The 27,275-nt window shown below is 31.7% G+C and overlaps 3 protein-coding genes across 3 annotated transcripts in view; 2 read left to right on the plus strand and 1 right to left on the minus strand.

Moving 5' to 3' along the window:
- Window positions 1-10,998: 10,998 nt before the first annotated feature.
- Window positions 10,999-12,118, plus strand: ND-PDSW (NADH dehydrogenase (ubiquinone) PDSW subunit). The gene is made up of 4 exons (XM_065499775.1): window positions 10,999-11,133; window positions 11,209-11,307; window positions 11,527-11,802; window positions 11,868-12,118. The coding sequence occupies exons 2-4, from the start codon at window positions 11,226-11,228 to the stop codon at window positions 12,002-12,004; spliced, it is 495 nt and encodes a 164-aa protein (XP_065355847.1). The 5' UTR covers window positions 10,999-11,133; window positions 11,209-11,225; the 3' UTR covers window positions 12,005-12,118.
- An 867-nt stretch (window positions 12,119-12,985) lies between these two features.
- Pif1 (Pif1 DNA helicase) lies at window positions 12,986-15,242 on the minus strand. Its single transcript, XM_065500873.1, has 3 exons — window positions 14,377-15,242; window positions 14,159-14,319; window positions 12,986-14,100 (listed from the first exon to the last, which is right to left on the minus strand). Exons 1-3 carry the CDS (start codon window positions 15,161-15,163, stop codon window positions 13,042-13,044), a joined length of 2,007 nt encoding a protein of 668 aa, XP_065356945.1. The 5' UTR covers window positions 15,164-15,242; the 3' UTR covers window positions 12,986-13,041.
- A 1,672-nt stretch (window positions 15,243-16,914) lies between these two features.
- Window positions 16,915-27,275, plus strand: part of Snoo (Sno oncogene) — a 356,489-nt gene continuing 346,128 nt past the window's right edge. The window contains exons 1-2 of the mRNA XM_065502082.1: window positions 16,915-17,279; window positions 18,844-20,936. Of these exons, the coding sequence (XP_065358154.1) occupies window positions 19,629-20,936 (1,308 nt within the window). The 5' untranslated portion in view covers window positions 16,915-17,279; window positions 18,844-19,628. The remainder of the gene's footprint in view (window positions 17,280-18,843; window positions 20,937-27,275) is intronic.

A 27,275-nucleotide genomic window follows, 5' to 3' on the forward strand; every position in this document is an offset into this window, starting at 1 on the left:
TAAAGAAATTGATATGATTCATTTGCATCAAAGCTGTCGTGTTCGCAAATACTTCCTTCTAATTGACAGACAATAGAGGTGGGCGTTAAAAGAGTGAAATCATGAATGAAGTTTTTTAAATAAGGGAAATGAGATTTTAAGGAATTTGAAAGAATTAATGGTATTGTGATTTAAGAAAAGGTTCAGCGATAAATGCGTAGGCCTTTATGCAGACCAATTTTTGCTTCAATCTTTATTTTTTATGTAGTAAAATTTTAGCTTTAATTGTAAGGCCTTTATGTAGTTAAATTTTGGCATCAATCGTAGGTGTTTATGTAGCTGAATTTTGACATCAATCATAGGTTTTTTTGTAGCTCACTTTTAGCTTTAATCTTAAGTAAATTTTTAGCTTCAATCTTAAATCTATTTTAGCTTCAATCGTAGGTCATTATGTAGCTCAATTTTAGTTTCAATCTTAAGTCAATTTTAGCTTCAATCGTAGGTCTTTATGTAGCTCTATTTTAGCTTCAATCTTAAGTCAATTTTAGCTTCAATCGTAGGTCTTTATGTAGCTCAATTTTAGCTCCAATTGTAGATATTTATGTAGATCAATTTTAGCTTCAACCTTAAGAAAATTTTAGCTTCAATTGTAGATCTTTATGTAGCTCAATTTTAGTTACAATCGAAGATCTTTATGTAGCTCAATTTTAGCTTCAATTGTAGGTCTTTATGTAGCTCAATTTTAGCTTCAATCTGAAGTCAATTTTAGCTTCAATCTTAAGTCAATTTTAGCTTCAATCTTAAGTCAAGTTTAACTTCAATCGTAGGTCTTTATGTAGCCAAATTTTTGCTTCAATTGTAGATCTTTATGTAGCTCAATTTTAGCTTCAATCTTAAGTCAATTTTAGTTTTAATCGTAGGTCTTTATGTAGCTCTATTTTTGCTTCAATTGTAGATCTTTATGTAGCTAAATTTTAGCAACAATCGAAGTTCTTTATGTAGCTCAATTTTAGCTTCAATCTTAAGTCAATTTTAGCTTTAATCGTAGGTATTTATGTACCTAAATTTTAGCTTCAATCTTAAGTCAATTTTAGCTTCAATCGTAGGTCTTTATGTAGCTCAATATTAGCTTCAATCTTAAGTCAATTTTAGCTTCAATCTTAAGTCAATTTTAGCTTCAATCGTAGGTCTTTATGTAGCTCAATTTTAGTTTCAATCTTAAGTCAATTTTAGCTTCACTTAAGTCAGTTTTAGCTTCAATCGTAGGTCTTTATGTAGCTCAATTTTAGCTTCAGTCGTTTAGCTTAATCGTTTTACATTCCGAATTCTCAACAAAACTATTTTGCAAAATTAATCAATTAATCATTTGTTGTAAATAAAACATATAAATATACCCGGAAATCAGTGATCTTTCAAATTAAGTTTAAAGAATTCACTCCTTTACTCTCAGCATATAGTAATTATTTGCCAATTGATAAGACATTTGCGAATTCACACCAAAAAAAAAAAACGTGTTCACTCTTCTGGCAAAGCCATCAAAAAATGTGCTCCATTTCTTTATCACTGAACGGTTTTGTCACAGTAGTCAGTCACGTTACGAATATTTAAGTACACGACAGACTTATAATAATGACTCACAGGAAAAAACTGAAACAAATTTAAAAACAAAAAAAAGAAACATCTGTAAACTAAAAATAATTAATTTCCCCTTTCTTAACTAATGCACTAAAAATGTTTGCATTATCTTTAAATTAACAAAGAAAGAAAAAATTGCTTAAACACTTGTTTAAATATTTCCTTTGTATCGCTAAATATTGCAATGGAAAGGACAGGGGGGGGGGGGTCTGATGAATAGACAAATGAATTCACCGTAAAAGAATTTCACCTTAACCTGAGCTAATGAGCATTCGTAAGTATTTGTTTAATATTTTCTAAATAAAAGTATAATATTTGCATTACCATTCATTCATTCATTCATGCGAATATTCATTATATCTTTAGTTATAAGTCGTTTTTTTCGTTTAAATAATTTAATATGTCTGAGGTTTCTTTTACTTTATTCTACTATGTACTTTGCCGAAGACATTTCATTTCATTCATTTATGGCAATGAACTGTGCAAAATTATAATCATACATTCAACTTTATTTCTTTTTGTTCAAAAACATAAATATTTGATAATAATAAAAAATTGTATTTCTAGACATTTATAAATAATAATAAAAATAAATAAATAAAACATAAGTTTGTACTACGATATTTTAAATTGCGCTCTTTGTTAAAGCACGCTTGTGTTGAGGTTGGTTAGTGCTGTTAAATATACGATTTGGGGTTAATCGACTAATCGGTTTTGTCTGGAACTCTATATATTATTAAATAAATACCCGAATGAATTATTTATACGGTTATATTTGGTGCAATTTTTTCAAATAAAGAAGTTTGAAGCGTATGTCATCCCAAAACTTTTAAAAGTAATGTATTTTATTAAAATTCAAAAATTATCCCTAATATACATATCTAATATACAGTGGTTGACCATAAAATGAAAACTTTTCCAAATATTAAATCGTTTTTGGGGAGGGTATTTAAATTTCATTTCTTTATCTAACAAAACTAAAAGTACCAGACCAGCGCACCATCATACAAGAATGTAATTACAGCAAAGATACGAATAGGGCCGCTTTCCTTTATTGCCTATGTTGTAGCCGGCGTTGAGCTTAACAACTTTGCTAAACATCACTTAGCGATATTCGGACACTTAGATGGTCAAAATGCATGAAAAAGGCACACAAAATGATAATTTCCCCCACTTATTTACTAACTTCAAATCGATATATCTCGATTCATAGAACTGAGCCACCGAAAAGCCGAGACTATATACGAGACGATTTTGGCTGTCGCACAGTGCAATTGAAGAGTTAATCGAGTCCTTTGAAATATTTTGTTATTTCCATATGACCGTATCTGAGTCAATTTTCTATAGGTTATCTATGGTATTAAGATCTGGCGATTGGGCAGGCCACTTTAAAACACGTACCTCATTAGATTATCATCACTCGGTGTGAGAGCGAAAAGATTTGAACTAGTTCATTTAGTTGAATCAATTTAATCGTTCATGAACTAACCAAGTCTAGCAGACATTTTGATTTAAGCTTTAGAAATATGTACTAAATTCTGGAGAGTTAGAGATAACAGATTTAGAATCTAAATTTATGAGCTAAACGTTTGTAAAATGATAACAAATTAGAAAGTATTTTGAATGTAAATTAATTCCCCGACATATAAATAAAAAAAATAAACTACGATTTAATAATTGCAAACAAAACCAGATGAGTTCCTTCATTTCACAAAACAATAAAAAATCCGCACGAGTAGTTTATTTTTGTCTGAAAGTTTAAAAATATTTGTTTTTCATTTGCAAAAACTTAGTAGTCCTTGAATTGTTTGGTAAACAAATAATTTAAATATAAACTACAATTATGGGCGATAATGAATTGTTATCAGTTGTAGTTTTATTTAATAATAATAATAAATTTAACAAACAAAAACAACTAAGAACTCAGTCTATGAAAATGTTAATTTAAGTGTGTTATGATAATTAAAACTAGTTTAATAATTTAATTATTATTAAATTATTGAAAACAAACGTTTTTATTAAATGGTGATCACATTAGCAATTGTAATGATCACGTGCAAAGGTAGCGGTCGCAAATGAAAGTTGTCTGGTATATATTTGAATATATTCTTTATTTTCTCTGTGTACTTTGGATTAATACATTTTAAATAGTAAACATTTTTATCTTACTTTTATATTAATTGTTTTTGGCGTGCGCTTTTATTGTAAATTTTACAATTGTAATACAAATTTAAATAATTTTTATTACACGCAATTCGAGTAAGTAGTTGAATTGTATGTAATAAATATGTGATAAGAAAATCCAAAACAAATCTATAAATACGAAGACAAATTAATAAGTTTTTAAAATATTATTATACTTTTTCTGCTGAATAAATGTTTGAATATAAACACAAGCAGCAGTCTACACGTAACAGTTTTAAGTATGCAATAGAATTTGACAATGGCGAACATAAAAATCTGCAAGCTTGTTGTACGTGGAGACGGGGCCTAATGGATTCCAATGGACAAAATTTCAAATAAATTGTGTTGCCTGAAATACAACATAATGACAGCCATTTTGCCTTTAATTAAATTACTTGTATTCAAAAATTTTAGGAAAAACTCATATTTCTATAAATACTTATCAAAATGTTTATCAATTAAACACATTGCAAAAACTACAACGCAATTAATATTGCAGTAATGTTTTGTTTATAGCAGACACATTTATTACATTATTATTATGTATTTGTTAATATTTATTTATAATATTAAAATTGTAAAAACAATTACAAACATTAACTCAGCTGTTTGTATGATAATGCGACTTGACTGATTTCCATTAATTTCTTTTAATAAAACAGAACTTTTAGTTTGTCACAACGACATTGTTGCAAATAAAAATTCTATTTCTCATTTTATAATAAAAAAAAAATGCAAGCACATGGTGTATTTAAAAAAAGGTTTCTTATCAGCAAATAAAGAAACAAATTTAAAAAAGAGGAAAACAAAACCTAGGTCAAATAATAATTGATGATCTCCCACCAAACAGGCGTGCGGTCTGTGATGCAATAAATACAATTAATTGCATAAGTCAATAGACTAGGAAAATTCTGTAAGACAAAAATCTATTTAAAAAGGTAATTTAAAGATAAATTGAAAGCTGCCAAATATGTATGAGAAATATTTATCACAACAACTAATGACGTTTGTTGTCAAAACAAAGCTGTATGAGCTGCTTGTTATAACGATACAATAACATAACCCCCTGTCTATACCTGATAAATTTTATATCATGACAACCATTTTGAAGTTTATCATGATATAAAATTATCAGGTATAGTCTCCATTTATTAGTATTATTGCTTCGTTATGACAAAATTGTTAGTGCTTTTGAACATACAACTTTGTCTTGACAACAAACGTCATTAATTTTTATGATAAATATTTGTCAAGTATAGACAGGGGGTAATTGGGACCCGATGTATCAAGTGTAGACATAGGGTATGTTTATAACGGTCTATTGCAATTATGACAGTTGGTTATGATGTAGTAACGACCTTTTTCAATCGCTTAATGGTTGAATTATTACCAGACTTGAACTTTATAGAATGACATGGGTTTATCAAGTGTTTTTGGATTTATTTTCTTTGTCTAATGATTTTTTTTATAAATACATAATTGCATCAGCCACAAGATTATCATGAAAATAATATTTTTTATTAAATATAGATTTCAATAAAAAATCTGCGCAAATTCTTTTAATTTCCAAAAAAAAAAAATATTGAAAATATATTAAATATTTAAAAAATAATATTTAAATTAATTAGACCTTTTCATCGAAATATAATGAAATATAATACATTATCTTTATCACGTCTTCCCTGCAATTCTTTGAACTTGTCTCTTTAACTCGATTTTTTTATTATATTATTCTGTTCATTTAACCTTATTAAAGTTTGTTGACTCAAAGATTTTATTAAAAATATTTTTTTTTAAATTTATTATATTTATTGTCATTCCTTGTTTACGTTTCTCAAATTTTGAAAAAATAAAGAAATCAGTTTATTTTAAATGATTTGGGGTATTTTAATTTGTTAAAACGCATAAAATTAGAAATTAGAGCAAATATTTTTAGAAAAAAATTTAAAAAAAACGACAACACTCATGACTATCAAATATTTCTGTGTATATATTTAAATTTTTATTATTTCTTTATAATTCATTATAATTAAATATAAATTAGGGGGATTTTCAAATCGTAATTCAAGGTGTTTTATGTTTAAATCTATTGGGGTCTTAAGTTCGGATGTTTAGTTGGTAACGTTTTTAAATGTTTGAATACAAAGACAGATTGTACTTAACAATTTTGTTTTTTAAACCTTTGATAAATTGAAGAATTAAATATGAATATGGAAGATAGTAATCATTGAATAAAACTTTATAAATTCAATTGGTCAATTCACAAGGCCTATTATCAGTCATATTGTCATAATGTCCTAATATATCACCTCTCCGTAGCTCGGCTTAACCGACTCTTAGGCATTCGGCGCAGGTCTCTGCTGGTTGGTTACGATAACACAATAAACATAGCACACAGAGTAGTATTATTTTAGGACATTTTTTGCTTGAAAAACAATAAGAACCATTGTGAAATATTAGGACATTATGACAATATGACATGATAAGAGACCTTGTGAATTGACCAAATATTTATTTGTATTGACTCACCGTTTTCTTTTCTGGAATAAAGTGTTGGAAAGTGGGCAAACTTTTCTTCAATAAAAACGGAATGAAATTTATTATCTTTGGCCTCCATATTTGTTGGATGATGGAAAAACTTTAGGTATACAATTTGAGATTAAAATCCCTAACGTGATATCACTGATACTATGACATCTGGTAGCACCAACAAATTGTTCTTCTTTTTTGGTGTTTACGATTACACGAATTTCTTCTTCTTTAATATTGCTATTCATACAGAATGATAATATTGGTTAAAACAACAATTTTGACAGGATTAAGATAAAAAAAAGGTAAACTGGGACGTAATACTTCCAACTCGGTTATTTTTAAAATATTTTAATATGCAATTAAAACATAAGGCGTTTAATAAAACGGTATATACTAGGCTTGTTTTAATTAAGAATGCCATTAATTATTTTTTTAATTAAACAATGGCAAATTTAATTAACGTTAATTAATAAGAAATTTAATTATTTCTCTCACTATTTTTATTTGTTTATTGCATTTAAGAAGTAAACAAATAAAAAACGTTGTTGAACAATGTTTACTACATGGAACACGTGTTTCAATGTGAAGAGTTTTGTATTTAAATGTAAAATATTTGTATACATTTTGTTTCACAAATAAATCATTTAACTAAACAAAATATATATGTAAGAATGAATATTGTATATTGTTAAAAGAAAAATAGAAAATAAATTGACGTTAAGTTATGGTTGACTTGGCAATGAACTACAAATTAAATTTAGAATAAATTTTCAATATTTTTCTAACATTTCTAAAGCACAAAATAAGACTAATTCTAAATAAAATAATAAATTTAATAAAATTTCATTAAAATAAATGCATTTGGATGTTGTTTAACTCATTTCATTATTAATAACTAAATTTTAGTTGGAATTAAATACATTTGTCATGTTGGCAAATGTCAAAATGTCACAAGGAGACCGCATGAATGTTAAGCTTTGTAACCGACCTTTTTTTTTTGTTTAAAAAATAGTGTTTTGCAATAGCAAAACAGAACATAAGTAATAATGTCAATATTTATCAGTGATATCTGTTTCTATGTTTAAAACTACCGTTAATCTTTGTCACCTGTAGGTGACACTGGGAATTGCCGGGTGAAGAAACAAATAAAAATAGTCATGAAAATAAGAAATTACAAAAACATATTTCATGTGTTCTCTACCACTTGAACATAAACACAAAGTTGGAAATAAAGTTCCGTTATACTACCGACGTTATTTCTTATGTTAAGAAATAAAAACTCCACGTGGAGACGTATAGAAACCAACCTGCATTCTAGCCTGTTGCAAACAGCATAACTAACATAAATTGCCATTTTATACCTATAGTTTCACCCACTATACACGTCAAACGGAGGTGGAGGCCAAATAACAGAAAACGCGCCATTCAAATGTCTACCCCGCGTTGAACTTGTCCCAATTGGCAGTGAAAATATTTACGTGAGAAAAAACGCGTCATTTGTGTTTTCCTTTAAAGAATGCCACGCTTTTATCTTTCTAAAATTTTCTTTTCATTCTAAAATAAAAAAAAATATTTAGAAAATCGCATAATTGTGTGTTTTTCCTAAACGTAAATCGTGCTATATAAATTTAACGTTATTATATTGTAAACAAATAAATATAATAAACTAATACCTCATATTATGATGGGGATAAAATCGTGGTAAACAGGAAACTTAAAATCAGGTGATTTAAATAATTAAAATAATCTAATGATACTAGAGTATTCAAAAAACCGACTATTTTGAATACTCTAAAAACCGGTATCGAATATGGTTTTAAATGAAAATATCGTTTAACTGAGTTTACATTATTAAGGTTTTCGTTATTTTTACTTCAATTTTATTGGATTGGAAATATTGTAATGCGTTTGTGTTATATTTTTACAAATAATAAACAATTTAAAGGAAATAAACAAAAAATACATTTAAAAAAGTCCAAATTAATCTAAATTATTTTTTAATTAACTATTAAACTGATCGCCAAAGAGCTTCATAACTACTTCACATCAGTAAAATCTTTTAATTAAACTTTGTTTAATAAAACAATGACAAATTTGATTAATAAAAATTAATAAGAAATTTAATTATTTCTTATTTATTTGAAATATTATTAAAATTAAGATTTTTTGTAGATCTCAAATTCTAATTATTTCCAGGAAAAAAAAAATCAAAATAATTATTTTGAATTTTACAAAGCTGACCCTTATTCAAACAAAAATTTAAGTAAGATGTACGCCTTTTTAAAAAGATATTTAACAATCTAAAATTTAAATTAAATTAAATTAAAAATAATAATTAAATAAATAAATAAATAAATAAAATAAATTTAGATTCTAAATTGTTAATATACAGTGGTTGACAATACATTTTTTTAATTTTCCTTTAAAAATTTCGAAAAAAATTTTAATTTTTTAGTAAAAAATTATTTTCCCCCACTTTTTTCAAAATTTATTTTTTAATTTTTATAAATATTTTTTTAGCGAAAAAAATTATAATTTTTTAATAAAAAATTTTACGCCGAGAATTTTTTTCAATTTTTTTACAAATTTTTTTTTTAATTATTAGTGAAAAAATTATGAAATTTTTTTTATTTTTTGTAAAAAAAATTCGGGTTATAAAATATTTTTCCCGATTTTGACCCATTGTAGGTCCGATATACTATGGCGTTATATACGTTGTTGAAACGTCTTTGAAATATCTATCATTAGATATTCATATTGTCTATACTTATTAATGACTTAGTAATTCAGATATTGATCAAAAATAGGTCAAAAACCGAGGATGTCCTAGTTTTTTCCTTATATCTCAACTATTTGTGGGCCGATTTTCTCGACATTAACTAGCAACCGAACCGGATTTATAGCGGATATATTGATGTATGGTGTATGTAAGTTATTTGGGGGATACAGAAAGACATGGCTATATCAACTCCGCTATCTAGTATAACGTTCTAGAATAGATACACTTTGTGGAATTACAAATGAAAAATGTACAAACGAAATGATAAACTTATATATACCTGTACAAACTATTTTCAGAATTTAATTATGTTCTTATTTTTATACCCTTCACCATGAGTGGTGTACTTGGGGTTTTAGCGGGGCGATAGCAATCATTGCCATACTCAGTCAGGCTAATAGTTGGAGAACTAATTTTAAAATTTAGATTATTGATAACTTCCTGGGGATTCATATTCTATAAAAGAAACTTAAATGCTGAAATTTTCTATATGTGTTTTAATAGAAAACGTAGTAAATTTTCCATTGTATGGCCACTCATTGCAGATTTCTAAAATAGACTCAACTTCCTTTCCGTTGATATAAAAGTTGTCTTAAAAACACTCACCTGATGTTGTTTTGTCAAGTCTTATTATTTGGATCATTCAGTTTCTTTCCATTACTTGTTGATTATTATATATGTATGTAGGTCAAGCTAGTACCGTCATTGTTTATGACCAGTTGGACTCTTTTCAGCTAATTTTAAACGTACTGGCGAACGAGATGTTCTTGCACTATAGTAGGATATTTTATGAGTGAGTTTCCAAAGAATGTGGCTTGTTCACAATACTTTGGTAACCTCAACGAAAGAAATCTAGAGAGGTAAAATCTGGCTAACTTGCCAGCCTCAGCAAATCGCTATATGTAGATATTAATGTCCATTGTTAAAAAACTATTATCCATGACACTTCCAGCGTAAATGGAGCACAATGCAGTGAATTTTCAGCACACTGACGAATTATTACCAAAGTCTCATCAAATATGGATACTTTGTGGATATGGAGTTCTTCTTGAAAAATGTTTTTGCTTATGTCAACTGCTTAGGGATGGGCAAAAATATCGATATATCAAAAAATCGATATTTAGGGAAAAAAAATATCGATATATATCGCCGATATTTCAAAAACCAATATATCGATACATCGATTCTTATTTACGAGTATCGTTTTCGATATTTGTTTTTTAAACTGATTCGAAGAAAAAAGGTCATAATAACAGTCAATACGGAGAAACTACCCGCATTTTTTAATGTGGTTTTTAAATGATCGAAGTTGGTTTGTGTAAAGAAATATGTCTTCAGTTTGGAAATTTTTCCAAAAAAAGAAATCATTGAACCCGCTTCTTGTAATTTGTATGGTAAGATACAAAACATGTCGAAACATTAAAAATTTAGGCTCTCGTAATTTATTTGATGCTAAATCTATAAAAAAAAATAAATGGAAATATATTAAATCATTTATTTTTTTATAGATTTAATTCTTTCTTTGTTTTTCTTGATTTTTTTTGTTTCTATTGTTTTCATTGTTAATATTTAATTTTGAATTTAAAATCCATGTAACATCTTTGTACTTATGTTGGTATGAGTATTTAATTTTTAAATATGGAATATTTTAAAATTTTTAAAATACGTTTCGATATATCAAAATAACGATGTTTTAAGAAATATATATCGATACTGCTCAGAAATATCGATACATTTTTTCCAATTACCCATTTCTAGCTCAGATGAGCCATAAAATGGCTACTACTATTTGTGTCTCTACTATTTGTTATTATTATAGCAACTGCCGCAAAATGTCTTAGACACAAACCAGTCACACAAATACAACTCTGTCTATTCAGCACACTGCCACAGCTGTTTGTCAAACTGACAGCAAACATAAAAAACATCTAGTTTTTCGGGCTGCCACAAAAAAACCGACAGACAGAAAATAAACTAAAAATTTTCTGAACTTTTCAACAGTTTTCTTTCTTTTATAAAGAATAGTAAGTAGAAAACTAAATTAAATAGACAATTTAAAAACTCCTTCTAATTGAAAATAAATTTTTTACATTTTACAGAAATATAATAAGAAAAAATGCCCGAAGCTCGCAGTCCTATGGCAGCTTTTGCGGAAAGTTTGCATAATATGGTTGACGGGCCAGTAACATGGTTTAGAGGTGAGTAAATAGCTTCATCAAAATGTTATTGAGGAATTTGAAAATGATTTTCTGCCATAATTTTATAAAAACTGGAAAATATTAAACAATTCCTGGCACTCCATTACATAATGACATAACCTCAATGTTTAAATGTCAATTTAAGTTTTGCTAAATTGTTGTTGTTTATGTTTTGTTTATATTCTAAGAAAATTAATGTTTTTTTTTCTTTTTGCTTAGAATCCATTGTTGAGCCCAACCAAAAGAAATACGCCTGGTACCATCAACAGTTCCGTCGTGTACCCACCATTGACCAATGCTACACAGATGATGTGATCTGCCGTTTCGAAGCCGATCAACAATTCCGTCGTGATCGCATGGTTGACAATGAAATTGTTACCATTTTACGTCAACGTTTTGAGGATTGTACCATGTATGAGGCTCCCGATCATGCTGTGAAATGCAAACCAATTTTGGAACAGTATGAAAAGGCTGCCGAAAATTGGTTCATCAAGTGTGAGTTTGGATATATAAATTCTGAAGTAATTTTTTTAATAATACTATTTGTTGTGTTTTAACAGATGGTGATTTGGGTGGTTACACCAATGCCAAGGCTGCCTACATGAAACAAAAGCATCGTCTTATTTGGGAACGTCGTCATGGTCCCGTTGGTAGTAATAACAAAAATGCCTCCGCAGCCGCCGCTGATGAAGAATGAGTATTGTATAGTGTGTGTTATACGTTTGGTGAGCTCGGGTACTGCTGCCAAATTTTAGTTAAATTTTTATTTCTGTTAATAACTCTCTTTCCATCAGCTTCGATAACAACCAGATACTGCTAAACATGAAATGTTCAAGTAAAACACAACATAAACAAATCAACTTTAAACAAATGTTATTAGAATAACGAAAATATAATTAAAACAAAAAAAAAACTAATGCAACTGTGAATTATTAAAAGGATTTTTTCCAAAATTAAGGTAAAAACCTTATGAAAGAAATATTTAAGTACAAGAATCCACCAATTAGATTTTTGGGAAAACGAGGACAGAACTAATATTTTATTTTTGGAATGACATTTTTTATGAAACCTTTACAAACTCGGAACGTATTGAATGCACTCAAGATAATTGGCGAGAATTCATTAAATGTTCAAGATTACCAGGTGAGTGTTCAAATTTGTGCTTAAGCTGACTGGATGAAAAAGTTTCTACGTTAGAAGTAGTAATTTTATTTATAATTTATACGTATAGTTCGACCAAAAACTTACCACCTTGACCACTCATAGTGAATAATTACAATTAAACGGATTAAAATTCCTGTTTTTTTTTTGTTGTAAAAATACAATTTTTATTAAAAAAAAAAATACAATCAAAATTTAATTTTAGTATAAATGCTTCTTTAGGGCAGTCTTAAAGATAAAATTGCATAGTTATAGAACTAGAAAGGCATGAGTTACCAGCTTTTTTAAAAAATGTATATCTTGAAAAAAGGAAATTAAAAATAATTCTTAAAAATAGTAAGTTAAGTTGACAAAATGGTAATGAACACAAAAATTATAATCAAAAATAATAGCAGAGAAAAAGAGAAACTAAAATTCCTTTTAACTAGGAACACTTTCATTAAATTGAGCTTCTGATTAAACATATTATTAGAGTTAAGAGTTGAAACTTATTTTATACTCGAATTAAGCATAATAAATGAAATTTGTTAGTAGTATAAAATTGTGCTATTATAAGTCTAGAAAATCTTAAATTTAACTTATAGAAACTAACGGCTTATTAATGAGACTCTTTTTCAGTTTGGCCAAAGCACTTGAGACTTTGGCAGAACCATCCTTTTTACGTTCTTCTTTGTTTTTCGTACCCAAAGGAATCATGGTAGTGTCTAACAGACGTCGTCTAAACATCTTATAATACTGTAAAACTTGGGCATTTGCCCAAACCTGCTTGGCATCAAAATCTAAAATTCTCACCGAATCCAATGATTTGGCACGCGACAAGGCCACATAAGCCTGTCCGGCTTCGAATACCTTAGACAAAGACATTTCAACACAATCCAAAGTTAAACCCTGAGATTTGTGTATGGAAAAGGCCCAGGCCAACTTGAGAGGGACTTGTCTGCGGGTCACAGCTCCACCGCTAGGAGTTTTAATTATCCATTTTTCATGTTTGCAGCTGTATTCTGTATTATTTTTAAATTTCACCACTGGCACACCCTTTTCAATGCGCACCACAACACCTCGAGCCCCATTCACCAAGCCAGCCGTAATGTTAATGTTTTTCAGCAACATCACTTGAGCATTGATTTTCAAATACAACTGAGAGGGTGCCTGAATTTGAGAATCCAATTGTTTGGTCATTAAGGCATCTGAATCTTCTGCTCTAAATAGAACTTTATCACCGGCTAAATTTTCCAATTTCGATTCATTTATGGAATTGGCATCGTTGGTGTGCGAACACAGCTGGGTGGCTAAAATGCCATTGGCCTCTATTTTTTGCTTGGATGTAGCCACTAAGCGTTTAGCTATTTCTTCATTGCAGTGACCAATACGTAAATGATTTAGAATCTTAATAAATTCAGGATCCGACTGACGATGCACCTCTTTAAGTTCATACACACACTCAACGCATTTTTCCCAAGCACTCGATTGGAAACAGAAACGTTGGGGTGGTGTCTGAGAGCCACCACTGGAGAGATTTTCTTCGCGTTTAATAACAGGCGGCAGTTGCAGGAAATCACCACAAAGTACCAGTTGTATGCCGCCAAATGGACGATCATTGCGTCTTATATGGCGGGCAACTGCTTCAATTTTCTAAGGATAACAAAATTCGGCTAAGAATTGTTGAAAACTAGATTACTATAATACTTACATCAAAATATTGCCCATCCACCATTGAGATTTCATCAATAATCAAACGTTTGCATTTACGCCAAGCCTGGGCACTGGCCGGCCGTGAAGCCAATTCATAGCAACGTTGTAAAGTGGCATCCCCACCTCCTATGCCAGCAAAGGCATGCAAAGTCACACCACCTATATGCATAGAATATAAATAAATATGCTTAAAATTATATATTGCTGACAACTTACCAATCAGACAAGCTGCCACACCAGTGGAAGCCGTGGCCACTGTACCATCTGGTGGTAGAGCTGAAATAATTTTTCTCAGCAAAAAACTTTTACCCGTACCAGCGGAACCAGTAAAAAATATATTTTTCCCCGAAACACAAGCCTTCAACACATCCATTTGCTCTTGACACAGCTTGACCGACTCCTCAGTAACCATAGGTGATTCTTGGTAGAGTTTCTTGGGGGCCGGCAAACCACTCTTATCACTGCCTCCCTTTATCTCATCATAACGACGTTTTTTAGCTGCCAGTGGTGAGGGAGTAGTAGCTGTACCTCTTGATGGTATCAGACCAGCCCGTTTACGAGCCATAACCATTTCCGCTGTTGTTACAGGCGAGACTTCTTCAAATTTACAAGGATTTCCGGACAACATATGAGCTCTTAATTGCTTTTGTGCCGCAGCATCATCTTGCTTCTCACCACCATTCATTTTAATAAACACTGTGCGTAGGAAAAACATTAAAGTCCCAGGCGGCGCATTCGACAAGTACATGGCACAACTCTCTGCCTTAAAATTAATGGATGCCTTGCCCTCTGCCATGAATTTCTTATGCACCATGATGTCTTTCATTTTAAATTTCATAGGTTTTACCTTTTCCGTAGACAATTCTATGAATAACTCTCGTATATCGTTTCGTATCAGTCTTAACGTGGCCACTTTATAGGCCAACTTGCGTCCCACGACACCAACGGCATTTGTCCATTGTAGGTTAATGCAACAAGTCAATACGGCATCATTTAAATCCATGTTGTCTAGTTTAAAATTTTAGTTATTTTTCCCGGAACTTTCCTAATACGTTGCCCTCCCAAAAGTGAAAAAATCAAAATGTTCCTACTAACAATTAACTAATGGCCCAGCGGTTTCAATATGAATACAAAAGAAAAACCATCTGCCGCCGAAACGAAAAATGGAAGAATTTGTTTGTTGTTGTTGTCTTAGCAAAAGTTGCCACATGGCTAAAAATCACTTTAGAGTCGTTGCCATTTTATATGGTATTGCCATATTTCCGATGGTAAAATGATGCCAGATTAATGTTTTTATAGGGTTTCTGGTAAATTGACTTATCGATATCTAAATGTCGACTTTTTATGAATATTCGACTTTTATTATATTTGATTTTTGGTTGTTATACTGTAGGTATACAAATTTGTTATCTCAGTCAAATGGAATTGAGTATAACTACGTTATTAAATACTCGTATCAATATTGGCTACCGATTCGTAACGGTTAAAATGTAACGCTAGTTTGGATTATTTACGTAACGGTATTTTTTATTTCTATTTTTATAATTTAAAATTATTTATGGGTAACGGTGTTTAGGTTTAACGGTATTTACGATTATTTCGGAAATTGTATATTAGCGGTAACGGTAATTCAAGTTATTTCGGTAGCAGTAGCTTAGCGGTAACTGTAGTTGTTCTCAAAATAATATTTTAGGGTTATTAAGTCCAAGTCCAAAGACCAAGGGAAACAAATTCTTAAAGCACTTCATCTAAATTATTAATGTATTATTATAAATCTTAAAAACTGCATTTTAACTCTATTAACAAAAAAATACAAAAACTATTTCACTAATACAAACGAACTTCAAAAACAATAACAAGAAAAGCGGTTTAAAAAGAGCTTTGACTAAATTGAGGGTGAAACGTGTAGCATATTTTCGGGGTTTTAGGGCAACATTGAAAATAACAAGTTACACGCTTACCAAAGTACATTGGAAAAAGTTGTCTAAAGCCTTCTATTGGACTTATTTTACTGAGATAGTTTTGTCCAAATGTTTGTTTAATAAAAGGTTGTTTTTTAAGCCCGATAGAACTTACGAAAGAGTTAAATGTCACTCAAACTGTTATACTGCGCTTACTTTTTGGTATATATGTTAAGTATACTCTTGAATATCAGCATGAATAGATTGACAACGCGGATTTCCAACTTACTTTGAAAATCCGTCATCGTTACGCGCAAACCTGGCTTAACAGATTTGTTAATAAACAAAATTGCCGCATATGGAATGAGACTAATCCACAATATACCCTATAGACTCCATTAGATCCAGAAAAATTCACCGTTTGATGCGGTTTACATACTGGTGGTATCATCGGACCTTATTTCTTACAACGCACCATAATCAATGATTTTTGTAAGGCGACTTATTAAAATCAAAATTTCGGGTACACTGAATTCACTGAATTCAGTTGTGCCAACCGTTTATTTAAGGTTAGCTCGTATTTTCGAGATATACCGTTATTTCGAAAATGGAGGAGGTTCCATAACATATATTCCCGTAACTCAAAAACGGTTTAGTTTATTGAATAAACTGAAAAAACCGAAATTCCGCAATAAAATTACCTTTAGTTAAGGCTTCACACGTTTTTAATCTTTTTAGAAATATAAATTTTAATATAAATTTTAATACAGACAAATAAATGAAACAACGATTCAAATATAATTACCGTCAGCTGTCAACAAACTACTTGAACAGAATGCTCATGATATGGCAACACCATTTAAAAGCTTATTTTTTAACATTTTGCTTTAATGACATTCTTTGTTTTTCTTTTGTTTTGATTTTTAATTTTCCCCCAATGAGCTTTTACCCAAATGAGAGCGAGAGAATTTAGAATTTTTCTTCGTCGACAAATTAAAGAGAAAAAATTGAGCAAGTGGCAAAATTTAACATTCGCAAAATTTTAATCGAACGTATGCCGTCGACATAAAAGCAACGTGCGGAAGCGCAGCGCGTGTGTATCTGAAAAATATATAGTTGTTTTTTTTATTATTATATTGTGTACATGAGTGTTGTTTGTGTATGAATTAAAGAAGCTTGACGATAAAAAAAATATTATAAGAGGAAAAAAATACAAAAGTAATGAAATGAATGAAAAAAAAATAAATTAAAATAAAACAACAATAAAACGACAAATAATATATAAAAAAACGGCGACGGTTTTTGACGTTTTTCAATAAATATGAAAAGAAAAAAATTCAAAGTGTTTAAACAGAAATTCATATAAAAAATACAAATCTAACAAAATTATTTTGCGAAAAGCTAAAATAAAAAATAAATTTTGAAAAATGTAAGAATTAGAAGAGAAAGAAAAATATTTCAAGTGTTTTCAGAGTGTAGCGAATGCAAAATAAAATAGATGAATGAATGGAAAAAGGGGAGAGAAAAGAAGAAATAAATACAACAACAACAAAAAGTTCGCTTAACAACAACAACATGCAGTGAATAAAAAGATGTGTTTTAACAAAAATCTATTGAATGAATTAAGGATGGTTGGATGATTAAAAGAATGCAAAACTTCGAACGACAACAGAACATACAACAATCATACTAAAGATAATCCTAAACAAATTTTTAAAAGCAGCAACAAATTTTCTAAGATTTAAAATTAGAAAGATTTTTTCTGTTTCATTTGGGTGCTGAAAAATTCTTTGCGTTGGGATTTTCTTTTCGTGTGTAGTAGTTTTCTTGTTATTTTTCTACGTCTCATTTTTTGTTTTGGTATCTTTTTGAATTATTTGTTGTTGTTTTTGGGATTTTTTACGATTTATCTCATGTAAACGCACGATTAAAAAATCGCCAGACAAAATTACACGTTTTTGTTGTTGTTTTTGTGTAATAAATAAACGTGAAGTTTGTTTGAGAGTGTTTTTTTTATTGTTTGTTTGCTAAAGCAATGTCTTAATTTTAAGCGGTTTGTGTCTCGTTGTATGTCTACATCTAATCAAAGATTAGTGTATTAAACAATAACAACTATAAAATACTTTGTGAATTATTAAACAACAACCCAACAGAGGGAGCAAAACACGCGCCATAATACAACAATAACGTAAATACATAATACTAAAATAACTCTCTTTATTGTGTTTAAATTAATGAGAGAGTGTATTTTTTAAAACAGAAATCACGAAGAAATAACACTGAGTTGTCTCTTAAAATTATAAAATAAATAATAATAAAAACACAAACTCACCGTTATTAAAAACAAAACAAAACAATAATAAAGATGATGATGTCCAAATGACAAACATCACAATTTAATTAAGAAGAAGCATTTCTGCATATTCAACTCACACATGCACACACATCTCCACATATGAGTAAAACTCGCCAAAAACAACAAGAAATACTAATTGGAATTCGTTTGACATTTGTCTAGTTTTTCTTTTTCTTCTTCTTGTTGTGCGACAAACTCTCATCTCTAACATCCGCAACAATAACAACAACAACCAACCATTAAAAGAAAAGAAAATCAACAAACCCCCTTGTTTTTTTTTTGGAAAATAAAAACGCCAAAAAGCTTTTTTAACTGGCCGTCGGCTTTTTTGCTTATCTCCCCCCTCTAAAAGTTTAAGGAAGCAGAGAGTGAGAATGTGTGATGATTATCTTATCTTAAAGTGTTTTTTTTCCAACGAAAAAATAGTGTGAAAAAGAAAAATCGCCAATAAAATTATAAAAATAAAATTGTCACGTCAAATTAAAAAGGCATAGATATGAATAAGAAATAGATTTATTTCTTTTAATCAAAAGCAAAAAATAAGCAAGATTTAAACAAAATACAAATTTGTCACAAATTGCTGCAAAAAGCAAAAGCACGAAAAAATAAAAAAGTAAAGAAAAATTTCAAGAAAATCGTGAAAATTTGCTTATTTTGGTGCTGAAAATCTAAAAATAAAGTGAAACAAAAAAAAATTCTACAAAAAGCAGTGTAAAGTAAAAGGTGCAAACAAATAGCAGAAGCAAATTAAAGCAAGAATCTAAAAAAAAAATTAATGCCGACGGCATAATATAAATGCAATCAAAAAAAGTGTAAAAAAATAACAAAGTTAAAGAAAAATATTATTAAACGTGCCAAATTATTAAAGAAAATAAGCAAAAAAATTAAAAAAAAATAAATCTGTATAAAAATAGCCCAAAATAAAAGAAAACGAAATTTTTGTTAATAATTTTATGGCCTGAAAAAGCAAGAAAATAAATTAAAACATAAAAATTCTGTTTATCTTAAAAACAAAACGAAAAAAGCATAAAAAATGAAATTAATTCATAAAATATTTTTACAATTTCAACAGAAATTGACTTAAAAAAGAAACGTTAAAGCAAAAAATAACTGAAACTGTTCAAAATAAAAATATTTAACGGGAGTTTTTGTTTTCTACAAAACACAACAACCAAGAAATCATCATTCCCCAAAGTGTTTGCTAACTCAACATGACCGAATACGTTACCCCCAACATACACACAGTGTTGAAAAAGTATCAAACAAGTGCTCCAAAATCATTACAAGGCCCAGGTCACTCCCTACACACAACTTCACAAACAGCAGCCTCAGCGAACGCCAACATAGCGAACTTACAGACACAACAACAACAGCAACAGCAATCAGCACAACAAACAAACCTAAATTGTCCGTGTCCACTCGATGTCAGCCTTAATAATGGCCCCTCATCCCTGGTATCGGACATACATGGATTGGTTACAATGCGTAATAGTCCGTGTGAACTTATTAAAACGGCTGCCCACTGCCCCTCAATCAACACAAATAGTAACTCAACACCTCAGCCACCATTGTCGTCGTCTACATCTTCATTGTCAGTCGCTACAAATGTCGCTGCATCTAATGCCGCCGCTGTCGCCGCCGCAGCAGCCACAAATATTAATCCTGCCTTGCCTCTTATAAAAAAAGAAATAATGTCATCGCCAGAACCTGCTCTAGCCAATACACATGATCTCCCAGCTGAAAATCCCTTACAGCAAACGGCGCCCACTATTATACCGCCACCCTCCATCAAAATAATGCCTCCCCCACCGCCCGAAGTCTCACAGCCTATATTATCGGCTGCCGACTCGGGTTCGGGAGAATTGTATGAAACCCGCCTAGAAGGCAAGACCATAGGCTGCTTTTCTCTGGGCGGTGAGATGCGTTTGTGTTTGCCCCAGTTTCTCAACAATGTTCTGGCTGAATTTTCATTGGAACAAATCAATCGTAGTTTCGATGATTTGGGCATTTTTTGCTCCCAGTGCACTCCCGATCAGTTAATGGAATTTAAGGCTGCTAAAATATTGCCTTCCGATGTCAAGTCGAGCGGTCTAATAACACGCACCGATGCCGAACGCCTGTGCGCCATACTCTTGCACCGTTCCGATCGCAATAGTTATATTAATGTAGAGGATATACCCAAGGGCGCCATTTCATTTAAGGTGTATCATCGTTGTTTTGGAAAATGTGAAGGTATTTGCACACCGGACATGTATTCGTATCAGAAGCCCACTTGTATTATGTGTCTTGAGTGTAAGGGTTGGTTTTCGCCCCAAAAATTCGTTGGACATGTCCATCGCAAAGTGGAGAATCGCACTTGTCATTGGGGTTTTGATTCGCGCAATTGGCATGATTATTTACATGTCGCTCTGGATGTGGAGAATCGTGAGAAATATCAAAAGATATTGGATGAACTGAAGGAGGTGGAGATGAAGGAACAACTGAAGGCTCAACAGGAGATTAATTATTTGAAAAGAAAGGTAAGTTTAGAGATTTTTACATACCCCGTAGTCGGGTTTAAGTTCAGAGATAATTTATTTTAAGGAAGATAAATTGAATATGATCCTTTATTCTTTTGTAATTGTGCTAAGCTTGTACAGAAACATTCAAGCTGATTTACGCAGAAATTCCTCATGAAATTTACCATGTTCTTCATACAGATACACTACGAGAAATGTATTTTGTCCCCAACTATTATATATCTACCATTTCTAATGCTGCGAGATTTGTTTACTGCTCCATATATATAAAATAGAAGATTTTATGGACAATGGGTCCTAAAAATTTCCCTTCTACTCCCTGAAATATTTGATTTGTTCGAGAGATAGTGTTAATACGAGTATGTGTTTGATAATTGTCAAAACAGTAATTTCAATCCACTTATTACAATCAGATCTATTCTTTCCGAAAAATTCAGATCGGTGTTCAGTTCCGAATCAGGATTACTGTTGAAGCTGTTATAATGAGGAGGAGACTGTATCCCACCAATTTTGTCTTTGTCCAGCCTTGATCAGGGAGCTGATAATTAGAGCGTCCTTCCTCTAGTGCTTTGATGAGGTATCGATGATGAGTCTTAGTTTAGTCGGATACCATAAGGTCCATTGTTATTCCCTTCAAGAGTCATATACATATAGAGAAAAAATGTGAAAAAGAAGAAACCAAATCAGCATAGAGAAAAAAATGGTTTGGGATTTGAAATCACTGTAGAACGTCTTTTAAACAGCCAACATATTCCCCGTGATAAAACCTAGTATATTACTCAGTTTACAGCCAGCAACACTCCCAAGTTCATCCAGAAATCTGTTACCTAGTCATTTAAAACCAGGGTAGTTGCACATAAAATTCTGTGTGCTATTATTCCATTTACCTATGAAGGCCCCAATTGAGCAGGGACCGGATAACACTCCTATTAGAATTCTGAGACTACATCTATCCAACCCAATTAGTGCTTTGGTTGCCTTTGCATCCTAAAGGCCCTGGATACTTGGCAATCCGTCCTACTACTCCAGGATCTAAATCAGAACCATGTCTGGCCAGTTCATCTGCCAACTCTTTTCCCTGTATGTTACAGTGCCCCGGTACCCAACATAATCTTACTGAAGTGAACTTTTCGAGAGTTCTCCTACAGTCTTCCACTAAGCTGGAATGTATTAAATGACATTTCAAAAGCCCTAAGTGCCACCTGACTGTAAACATGCATAGTCACGCCTTAGTTATGTGTTCCTTTTCCAGATCGCGAAGATCTCTGCCTGCAAGACACTGCATTCGTTAGAGAGTCTATATGAACGTTTAATATCCTTGTCAACCAGATAAACACCATCCATCTGCCTGCAAGCCACTGCATTCGTTAGATAGTCTGTATGAACGTTTAATATCCTTGTCGACCAGATAAACCCCGGCCCATCCATCTTGGATCCGTCAGTGAAAACTGCACCCCCATCGAACAGTCGATCGGATCCAACTGGGGAACTCTACCGGGGGTGAGTCACCGAAGTTGCAGATCGCGACCCTATGATCAGAAATTCCCGAAGGAATGAGGATGAGTCTTAGACCCCTTTCACACTAGGCAATTTAGTTGCGCAAGTCTATTACCCAACAACAAAACAGCATGCTAAACTTTCTTCTCCTTAACCCGACATTACCTCTGGCTTCTACAAACACAAGTGACTTGCGCAACTAAATTGCTCAGTCTGAAAGGGGTCTTAGACACATCCATTTATTCATCTGATTGCTTCACTATGGGTTTCACAATGGGATCAGTTTTTGGATAAAGCGCGGAACCTAATCTAACCTATATATTGGATTTCATTTATAAAGTTCGAGTTATTTGGAGTTCATACTCTCCTTTGACATACCTAAATAAATATTTTTGTGCTGTTATGCTATTCTCATGCCCATTCTCCTTTAAATTTTCTACCTTATCCAGAAAGCCTATTTAACCTTTACATCCTGCTGGTGGTTGATATAAACAATATATCCTCCTTGCTCTCTCTTGCTTAAAGGAATTCTATTTACATCAATTTCTTCATCATAGAATCTGGTTGGAAACAACGAGTGTTCATTGCTTGATCTAAACAATCTTTCCAATCTTTTGAAATAGAGCCTCCTTGCTCTCTCGAGCTTAAAGAAATCTTACTCTTATCCATTCCTTCATCATATAATCTGGTTGGTTCACTATGGAAACAACGAGAGCCAATTAAGAGACCTGCTGTTTACTTCATGGGTATCATAATGAAATCATAAGTTCCAAAAGTTTCTGATATATAAACAGAGAAAACAGATGCATGAAGCAACTGAATTTGTTGCCAATCGAATGTTTCTACTTTAGGGACCGAATTTTACAGTTGTGGCTACAAAATTTTTAAAGGGGTAACAAAAATTTGGTTGCTTCAACCGAAATTCTTCTTTACCAACAGACTTTCTGTTGATAGAAATGAAAAATTCTATGTGTGCAACTGATTTATTCGATTGACAATAAATTCGGCGCTACTACGAATCTGTTTTATCTATGTAGATTAAATAAAGTCACCGAATTCGTTAAATGATCGCAATCGTATCTCCTATGATATCACTGAATAAATATTTGTTTTAACCTTTGACCTTATTCAGAAAACTGATCAATAACATTACAACCACCCGCATGATCTCTACAATCTTGCCTCGAGTTAAATAAATTTCTTAAGCAAAACTAGCCACACAATAAACAAAATACAACATTTTTAAAAATGATCAAGAAACAAGAAAGATTTAATAACAATTAAATCGATCTTTTTTGTTTGTGTTATGATCAACAGCAGATATTTACGACTTAATTGAGTTAAATGTATTAACGGCACCTTATATGGCTGGTGACTTGTCAAATACAAAAACACATATTTGTTTGAGTCGTCTCTATGTATTCCTATATGTATGAATGTAATATGTATAAGAACAACGTCAAAGACAAGGTTCCATCCATAGTTTGATGACAGACTTTTTTTATTGTTGTTGTTGCTAATGTTGTTGTACATATAACAACTACTACTGTCTGATCTCAATATGTCTGACAGACAGTGTGAGACTTCATCAATTACAAACAACTTAGAAGAGCGCACAGAAAGAAAAAAAATTAAATAAATTGATGAAGAAAATGAATTGAGTACATATGAACGTAGATAGATACATAAGTATGAGGAGGAATAGTCAAACATCACAGCATCTTGGTTGATGTTGTACTCTGTCGTCTTACTCGGGGTTCATTTCACATCTGTTTTGAGCTTTTTTTTTCTTGTCGTTTTGTGATTATTATTACGTTTTTTATTACAACGTTGTTGTTGTTGTTGGAGCTATAGGAATATGTTTTTTATTATTCTTGTTTTTTTTACTTCTTCTTTGGCATTAATTGTTGATTGAAGGAGCATGTCTCATTTGCAGTGGTATTAGTAATGGTTATGGAAATATTCAAATACACATGTAGCCCATGTAGACCTTTAGTGAACTTTCCACATTAGGCTCGTGTTGTTTGAGTCGAGCCTCAGTCATCAACACTATGTTTTAGCTACGAGGAGAGCCGTAAAATTTTGTTTGAAATCATAGAAAAATCAATAATTTTATTTCATTCAATTGTTAGTTCATTCCTTTAGTTCAGAACGTTTCAGCGAATATCCTCAAAATGTTGAAATGGTTTCAAGTTCTTCTTCTTCTTCACAAGGGAGAGTAAAAGCAAAGAGCACAAATAAGTATCTATGTTTCCAAATTGGTCAACAAATTCAATTAGGACCTAATGATAAAGCCGAAGTTAAATAAGTTCCAGATCTGAGTGCTAGGAAGGACGTTACGATCAAAAAGAAACAGACTCCTCCAAAAGTTTATTTTTAAAAAACTTACAATGTTTGGGTAATATCAGAATGACCCAAAATTTTGAAATGGTTTAATGTTCTTCTTCTGACAGGGCATATCCTCAAGCGAATATCCTCAAAATGTTGAAATGGTTCCAAGTTCTTCTTCTTCGCAAGGGAGAGTAAAAGCAAAGAGCACAAATAAGTATCTATGTTTCCAAATTGGTCAACAAATTCAATTAGGACCTAATGATAAAGCCGAAGTTAAATAAGTTCCAAATCTGAGTGCTAGGAAGAACGTTACGATCTAAAAGGAACAGACTCATCCAAAAGTTTATTTTTTAATAAACTTGCAATATTTGATGAACGATCGTACTTGGGTAATTGCAGAATGACCCAAAATGTTGAAATGGTTTAATGTTCTTCTTCTGACAGGGCAGACATCTGTGAAAAATTATTAGTTCGCAAGGGAGAGTAAAAGCAAAGATCACAAATAAGTATCTATGTTTTCAAATCGGTCAATAAATTCAATTAGGACGTCTTGAGGAAACCCGAAGTTAAATAAGTTCCAGATCTGAGTGCTAGAAAGAACGTTACGATCTAAAAGGAACAGACTCCTCCAAAAGTTAAATTTTTAATAAACTTCCAATATTTGATGAACGATCGTACTTGGGTCATTGCAGACTTTGCACAGATACTGAAGAGTAGTATTATAAACATCCTTGTAACCAAAGTTCAAAGCTCAAATTTGTTTACACTAAAGATTGTCTCCTAAAGTAATTGATTTCATTCCTAATACAACACAGTCTATCAGCATTTTTCAAGATAATTCTGAAACATTAAATTACAGTGAAAAAGATGCAATTATAATGAAAAAGAAGCCTCGTTTTATTCCCAAACTAATCTTTAACTCGTTTGATGAGATACAATCTACAATATCTTGTGTATTGTATGCATGAGAAGGATCACACTATACAAGGAGTGATCCTTCTCCCATAAAACCAATCAGCTTCTACAAAAGTGCAAAATCGAAGACTAAAGAAAATCCAAAGCCACCATCTTATGTTCCTCAAATCTTTAAATGGAACGACTACATCTTTCAAATAGCAAAGGTAACTTTCTCTTCGTATAGCAAGCCTAACGAAAACCATACTATCGGTTAAGAAACCTATTAGATTTGGAAGAAGGAGATAAGGCAGCATGATGATGCAGATGAAGCCTTAATTTTTTACTAACTCAAACATAAGCTTTGCTTTGTTCCTGAACCAACATTCAACTCGACCCTATGAACAACATCTTATTCGAGTGATACTTCTAGGATCTAGACAATTAGGTAGCCATTCCAAATGTATGGAAACAAGTTTGAAAAACTTGCAAATAAGGAGTGAGATTGTATAGTGTCACTTTGTTCGAACAGGTAGTTCATATCCATTTAAAATCTACCACACTTTTGGACACATTTTTTGTGCTCTTCAATTCTCTTTTAACAAGAGTCCACTAACTCTCCACAGGCCTTAGCTCCAGGAAGTTTGGAGGATTTGCCTCTCTTGGTACAAATGCCACATTATTGTTCCAATACCACTCAAGACCTTGCTTACCTTAGTGACAGGATACCAAATCAGGCCAAAAAATAAGTGGACACATTAAGAAGTCTTATGAATTGAAGATTCCTTTAGCCCTTTGTTTGGCTTTTTTTTGCCGCAACTGCATACCAGGAACTTTTTGAAAAAATTGTCTGCTTTTGGGTACTAAACTTTTCTACAGCATTCCCTGGAGCATCAGCAATATAAAAATATTAACCCGGAAGCTGCGAAAAATTTCCAGAACATTTTTTTCTCCATTACCCCTCTTGGGAGCATTTGGCTTCCACAAAGCATCTTCCATCTTATACGATTTGTTTTGCAGTTGTTTTTCGCATATTTCCCATGTAAGATTGCACTCCTTGTTATTGGAGTATCGTGCGTCTTCATGTACTTCAGACTGTTGTTATTTTTGTATCAGTTTCGTTAAACGGTTATTGTTCCTGCTAAGTAGGTGATTGGTCTGCTGTAGCGGGTCCAAGGATACATGTAGGATGTTGCCATAATATCCAGCCTATTGTTATTTTTGCCTTGTGTCAGTTTCGTTAATCGGTCGTTGTTCCAATTAAGTAGATGATTGGTCTGCTGTAGCTGGTCTAGGATAATGGTGCTACCATCTGTCGTTGCCTAGAAACAACGCCATCTGTGTATTTGGTGTACTGGTAGGGAACCTTGCTAATTTAATTCTTTGATTCCTACCTTTTTTCCCAGGGGGTGGCGGGTTGCCTGACCTTTATCATGATGTTATCCTCTTTTCCAGGGGGAGGTGTGGTCAGTTGTCTTCATGGATGGATCGTTTTAGAGGGGGGTTAATTTTAAAAACTCGAAAACCATGATGAAAATTTTTCGTCCTCTGCCTGGTATCGAACCTGGGGTGCTTGGTTTTGTAGGCAAGCACTTTAACCACTACACCATGCCGCCA

Source organism: Calliphora vicina, chromosome 2, assembly GCF_958450345.1.
Source record: "Calliphora vicina chromosome 2, idCalVici1.1, whole genome shotgun sequence".
NCBI lineage: Eukaryota > Metazoa > Arthropoda > Insecta > Diptera > Calliphoridae > Calliphora > Calliphora vicina.

Bases quoted from the DNA above. Each gene is read 5' to 3' on its own strand.
- ND-PDSW (XM_065499775.1), top strand. From the start codon at position 11,226: ATGCCCGAAGCTCGCAGTCCTATGGCAGCTTTTGCGGAAAGTTTGCAT. The intron at 11,308-11,526 runs GTGAGTAAATAG...CTTTTTGCTTAG, and splicing joins GCCAGTAACATGGTTTAGAG to AATCCATTGTTGAGCCCAAC. The intron at 11,803-11,867 runs GTGAGTTTGGAT...GTGTTTTAACAG, and splicing joins CGAAAATTGGTTCATCAAGT to ATGGTGATTTGGGTGGTTAC.
- Pif1 (XM_065500873.1), bottom strand. From the start codon at position 15,163: ATGGATTTAAATGATGCCGTATTGACTTGTTGCATTAACCTACAATGG. The intron at 14,320-14,376 runs GTAAGTTGTCAG...CTATGCATATAG, and splicing joins TGTGGCAGCTTGTCTGATTG to GTGGTGTGACTTTGCATGCC. The intron at 14,101-14,158 runs GTAAGTATTATA...TGTTATCCTTAG, and splicing joins TGGATGGGCAATATTTTGAT to AAAATTGAAGCAGTTGCCCG.